Raw genomic sequence first — 5,000 nt, 5'->3', positions numbered from 1 at the left:
ATTTCACTCAGCCCTAAGAAGCTATTACTGGTCCTGGTCACACACTCACAGCATCTCTCCTCTTATGTCCGGGATTCCCATTATTACACACGCACACACAATATCATCTTAGCACTCAAAAGGTGAAAACGTGATTTAGGCTTGTTGGAAACTGTGATACTGTTTAATAGTATACAACACGAGACAAAAACGCCCCAATGCAACATCCAACTTGACAAATCATTTATTACATTACGATGTATTTTATGTATATTCTTTCTTCATAAATATGGGTCATTTAGTTCAATACATTTTTAAGGTACTAACAGATGAAATTATACTGTATAGAGATTAAAAACAGAGACCTGTGAGATTTCAAAAGCTCTTAACGCTAAGATTATCTATAAAAAAAAAAAAAAACCTAAACGTATCATAATCTACAAGAAATCCAAAAATCTCCAGAACCAAACGGTTACATGGAACTATGAACTAGATTTAAACAGTGAGAAATACACCAAAGAAACTGATGGCTCGTTACCCTCTGGCTCCAAAAGTGTGGGGATGCCTAGATGTTTATGTGCAATGCTGAATGCATCTTCAAGGTTCTCCCTCGCAGATCTCTCTAAAGCTTGTTTCATATCCACCAGGCCGGCGTCTATCGATTTTATAACCGCTAAGAAAGCAAGTCCACTTGTCCAACTGCTGGCAAAGTTCTGCACCGCAACGCCATACCTTATTAGAAGAGAGAGGGAAAAAACCCAAAGTTGCTAATGGCCCAGTACCACACTCAGAGCAGCAGCTTGTGAAATAATTAGGATCTGCTGACATTTCTAAAAACAAATTAAAAAGGGTTTTAAATATGTTTTTTATCTACCCGCTGGCGGCATTAATCTGGTACAAGCTCTCACTGTTATTTTCCACTGGCAGAGAATGAGAGAAAGGGTTTAATGATTTAATGAATGAGGTTGTAACTGCGTGTCGCACATCTCGGAATGTCAGACACAATGCACATTCCATAAAGGCAAAAAAAAGAATCTTGGCTAAAGCAGGGGGGGGGGGCATGGGGGGGTCTACATTACATGGAAACAAAAGCAGAACTGTCCCCCACCTGCCAGAAAGCCCCTGTATTTATACTTCTGCTTTGAAATACTAACTGATGTGACGTAGAGATTGTGAGTGGACATGAATGTTTTATTTACTTTATTGATGCAAAACAAACTTCCTAAACTCTGTGCGAAGACAATATTGGTGTAATATATTTAAGGTTGAAAGATGCTATAGTGCGAAAAAAAACTTCCACGGTTATTTATTTTTTCATTATCTTTTATCCCCACTGTTTAATCGTTTTTCTTTTTCATTAAACAATGACATAATATACGGTATATTACGCATATGGGCGAGGAGGAAAAGGAATGGAAGCAATGTAATCAGGTTGGAGGTAGAAAGGTCGCACTGCGGCCTGCGTCAGGGACACTGCATTCACCCCATATCGCACATCAGAAGCTCTCTTTTTTTTTACATAAAATGTACAGTTTGCAGCAGATGTTTTCTGAATGGCATCTCGAGAAAATCAGCTCTGTGACATGTCCGTGAGAAACACAATGACACTAATCTACTTCCTCCCATGTGAGAGTCTCAGGCAGCCGGTTACAGAACGGTCACACGTGGGACATTGCGCTGTGGGGAGCTGGCGATTTCTAATCGATTTGAAGAGATGCAAACAGTGAGGGACAAACATTATATCGTCTCCATATAAGTCAACAGGGACTTTCATGGATTATCCATATATCCACATGTTGCAGACTTTGCAATTAATGTGTGTATACTGTATACGGCCAGAATCATTTGCAAGGTTTAGTAAATACAGTCTGTAAAGTTAGCACAGCGTGGAACTCTGTCCTGTACGCTCCGTTTCACATAGCGAGGGAACATTGTGTTTCTTACTTTCTCGTCCTTCGTTGAACCCAGTGTAGAAGTGCTTTAATTGCTTTCCGCTGATCCTTAATTGAAACAGACATGCTTTTCTCCGCACTGGCAGTGCTGGGGTGAGACGTGTCGGACTCCGTCCCGCTGGGCAGGGAGTGCAGGCTGGAAGAGGAGGACATTCTGTTGAGGTTGCCTGTGAGTTCCTTAATCTGCAAATAAAAGGAAATGTAGAGACGGTCTCTGGTTATGGATCGTGACATGTTAAGCAGGGTCATTTTCTGCCTGAACATTACCGCGAGCTGAAAGGAACGTTTCCACGGACAGCACAATGTAATTACAAAATCAGATCAATGCAATGCTGCTTTTATCGGACGCATGTTTTTACGGAAGGCTCGCGCGTGATTTGAAAGTCTGCCATATTATCTGCCTTCTAGTAATAAATATCACTAAAGAATGTGAGTACATTATGCTGGAATTGCTTAAATAAGTAACAGAGACATTTATATCTTGTTTTAACGTTTTACACTGCAGGGATATCTTGCTTTCGATGTATGGGACACGTGAATAATGTGATGGGTTATCCCACCGGTTCCTGCAGCAATTCAAATGGACTTGAATAAAAGATAACACTGAACAGGTGCGATAACCTGTACTGGCTTGTGATGCATGTAACCCGTGTGTCCGTCTGTCCCACTGTGAGCTGTGCCACATTACATTATGTACTAAATCATATATAAATCAGAAAATGTGAGCAACGTGGAGAAGAGAGGCTTTCAACCACCGTATGTGGATCATCGGGGGGCCTCATCCAGCAGTGGGGAGACATGGCCTGAAGAGCTTATATATATATATATATTTTTTTTAATGTTTTTGTGTCTCATTACGCACGCCCAAACTATAAGACTTAGAACAACCAAACTTGGAAGGATTACTTTATGTATCAACTCTTGAACACTCCAAAAGGGGGAGAGCGTGATGGGGGGGGGGGGGGGGGGGGGGGGTGGGGTGGGGTGGAGAGCGTGATGGGGAGGGGTGCTGATAGGAACATTAGGTTCCATGTGAGATCATATCTACTATATATTTTGGAAAGCTATCTGTCTGTTCGCTGCATTTTGGCACCTCTTAAGATATCGGCCCCACATTTTGCAGGATGGTTCCTGCGAACAAGGAGCAGGTTTTGTCTGTTTGGATACAATCTATTTTTAATTCTATGAGTTATTACAATTTCTCTAAGTCAGCCACTGGGTGTTGTACCTGTATATCTGGCACGTGACATCATAATGAGAGTCAGATAGCTATGAAGTTTACGAAGAAAGGGAGGAAGTCAGGTGACACGTGAGGAGAAAGTAACGACGCTGGAGGAGAGGCGAAAAGAATTGGGGATATCATACTGTATTAAAGGAAAGTGATGGGACAGCGAGAGATGAGGGGGGATAGGGGGGTAAGAGGAGGAAGGGAGGGATGGGGGGTGAGAGGAGGAGGGGAGGGATAGGGGGTGAGAGGAGGAGGGGAGGGATAGGGGGGGTGAGAGGAGGAGGGGAGGGATAGGGGGGTGGATAGGGGGTGAGAGATAGGGGGTTGAGAGGAGGAGGGGAGGGATGGGGGGGTGAGAGGAGGAGGGGAAGGATAGGGAGGGTGAGGGATAGGGGGGGGTGAGAGGAGGGGAGGGATAGGTGGGTTGAGAGAAGGGGAGGGATAGGGGGGTGAGAGGAGGAGAGGGTTAGGGGGTGAGAGGATGAGGGGGGATGGGGGGTGAGAGGATGAGGGGGGATGGGGGGGTGAGAGGAGTAGGGGAGGGATAAGGGGGTGGGAGGGTTAGGGGGGGTGAGAGGAGGAGGGCAGGGATAGGGGGTGAGAGGGGGAGGGGGATAGGGGGTGAGGAGGAGGGGGGATAGGGGGTGAGGAGGGGAGGGATAGGGGGGTGAGAGGAGGAAGGGAGGGTGAGAGGAGGAGGGGAGTGATAGGGAGGGTGAGAGGAGGAGGGGAGGGATAGGGGGGTGAGAGGAGGAGGGGAGGGATAGGGTTGAGAGGGGGAGGGATAGGGGGGCGAGAGGAGGAGAGGGTTAGGGGGGTGAGAGGAGGAGGGGAGGGATGGGGGGTGAGAGGAGGGGAGGGATAGGGGGTGAGAGGAGGAGGGGGGATAGGGGGTGAGGAGGAGGGGGATAGGGGGATGAGAGGAGGAGGGGAGGGATAAGGGGGTGAGAGGAGGAGGGGAGAGAGGAGGAGGGGAGTGATAGGGGGTGAGAGGAGGGGAGAGATAGGGGGGTTTCACAGACTTTCCGAGCATCGGTCAGGTGCAGTCAGTGTATGTGTGAGATATATATATATATTAAATCAATGTGATCGTTATCAAATATAATTAAATGGTGTGCTAAACCTGTGTTATGGAACCTTAGTCCCATAGTGCCGGAATAAATACAATCAATAATTGTGAGAGTGAAAGAGGGAAGATATCTGGGTGGAAAAGACTAGAAAGTACAGTAAGTGGCTGCTTCTTAGAGTCCAATGTGAAGAAAATGACAAACACAAAACAAAGAAGCGCTCGTTCAGATATTCGCCTGATAGGATACGAGGTATTAGGAGATTCAAAAGATCTTGGGGCATTTTATTAAGTGATCCCTTAATAGGATCCTATTTACCCGGCAGTGCTCCGGTCATCTATAAAAAAGCGAGAAGTATAAAAAGTACGTGAGCACCGAGCAGATTTAAACCCTGCAGCGCGGCGCCTTCTTCCACATCGGTGCGACCCACTAGTGGAAAGTACAGACGTGGCAGAAGCAGGTATATCTCTTGCAAGCACTTGGATGAGGATAATAAGTTCATTTCCTTCCCCAATAAGGAGACCGTTATGTCCCCCCCCCACCACCACCACTATTTTAGGTTGGGACAGATTTAAATCTCTGTGCACAAATGAATCTTTTTGTATTTACCGGTAGGGAGCTTTGGGACCTGTGGATTAAATTAATGTTTAGACATTAGCAGTCTTGTATAGTTCAGTGTCCCCGTTTGGTAATCCACTCTCGTTTTCTTTACATTTTATTCGTTTAGTTGTATATTTATTTATACTTTTATTTGCAGCCTTTGTCAGCTGGTTC

At 45.5% G+C, this 5,000-nt stretch overlaps 1 protein-coding gene across 4 annotated transcripts in view; it reads right to left on the bottom strand.

Annotated features, from left to right (window-relative positions):
- CLMN (calmin) overlaps positions 1 to 5,000 on the bottom strand; it is an 89,452-nt gene that overhangs the window by 10,467 nt on the left and 73,985 nt on the right. For all 4 annotated transcript variants that reach the window (XM_075614439.1, XM_075614442.1, XM_075614440.1 and 1 more), the window contains 2 exons: positions 1,924 to 2,114; positions 518 to 711 (listed from right to left, as the gene is read on the bottom strand). In XM_075614439.1, the coding sequence (XP_075470554.1) occupies positions 518 to 711; positions 1,924 to 2,114 (385 nt within the window). The remainder of the gene's footprint in view (positions 1 to 517; positions 712 to 1,923; positions 2,115 to 5,000) is intronic.

The sequence above is a fragment of the Ascaphus truei genome, chromosome 9, assembly GCF_040206685.1.
Source record: "Ascaphus truei isolate aAscTru1 chromosome 9, aAscTru1.hap1, whole genome shotgun sequence".
NCBI lineage: Eukaryota > Metazoa > Chordata > Amphibia > Anura > Ascaphidae > Ascaphus > Ascaphus truei.
This window is presented reverse-complemented; position numbering and strand designations above follow the sequence as displayed.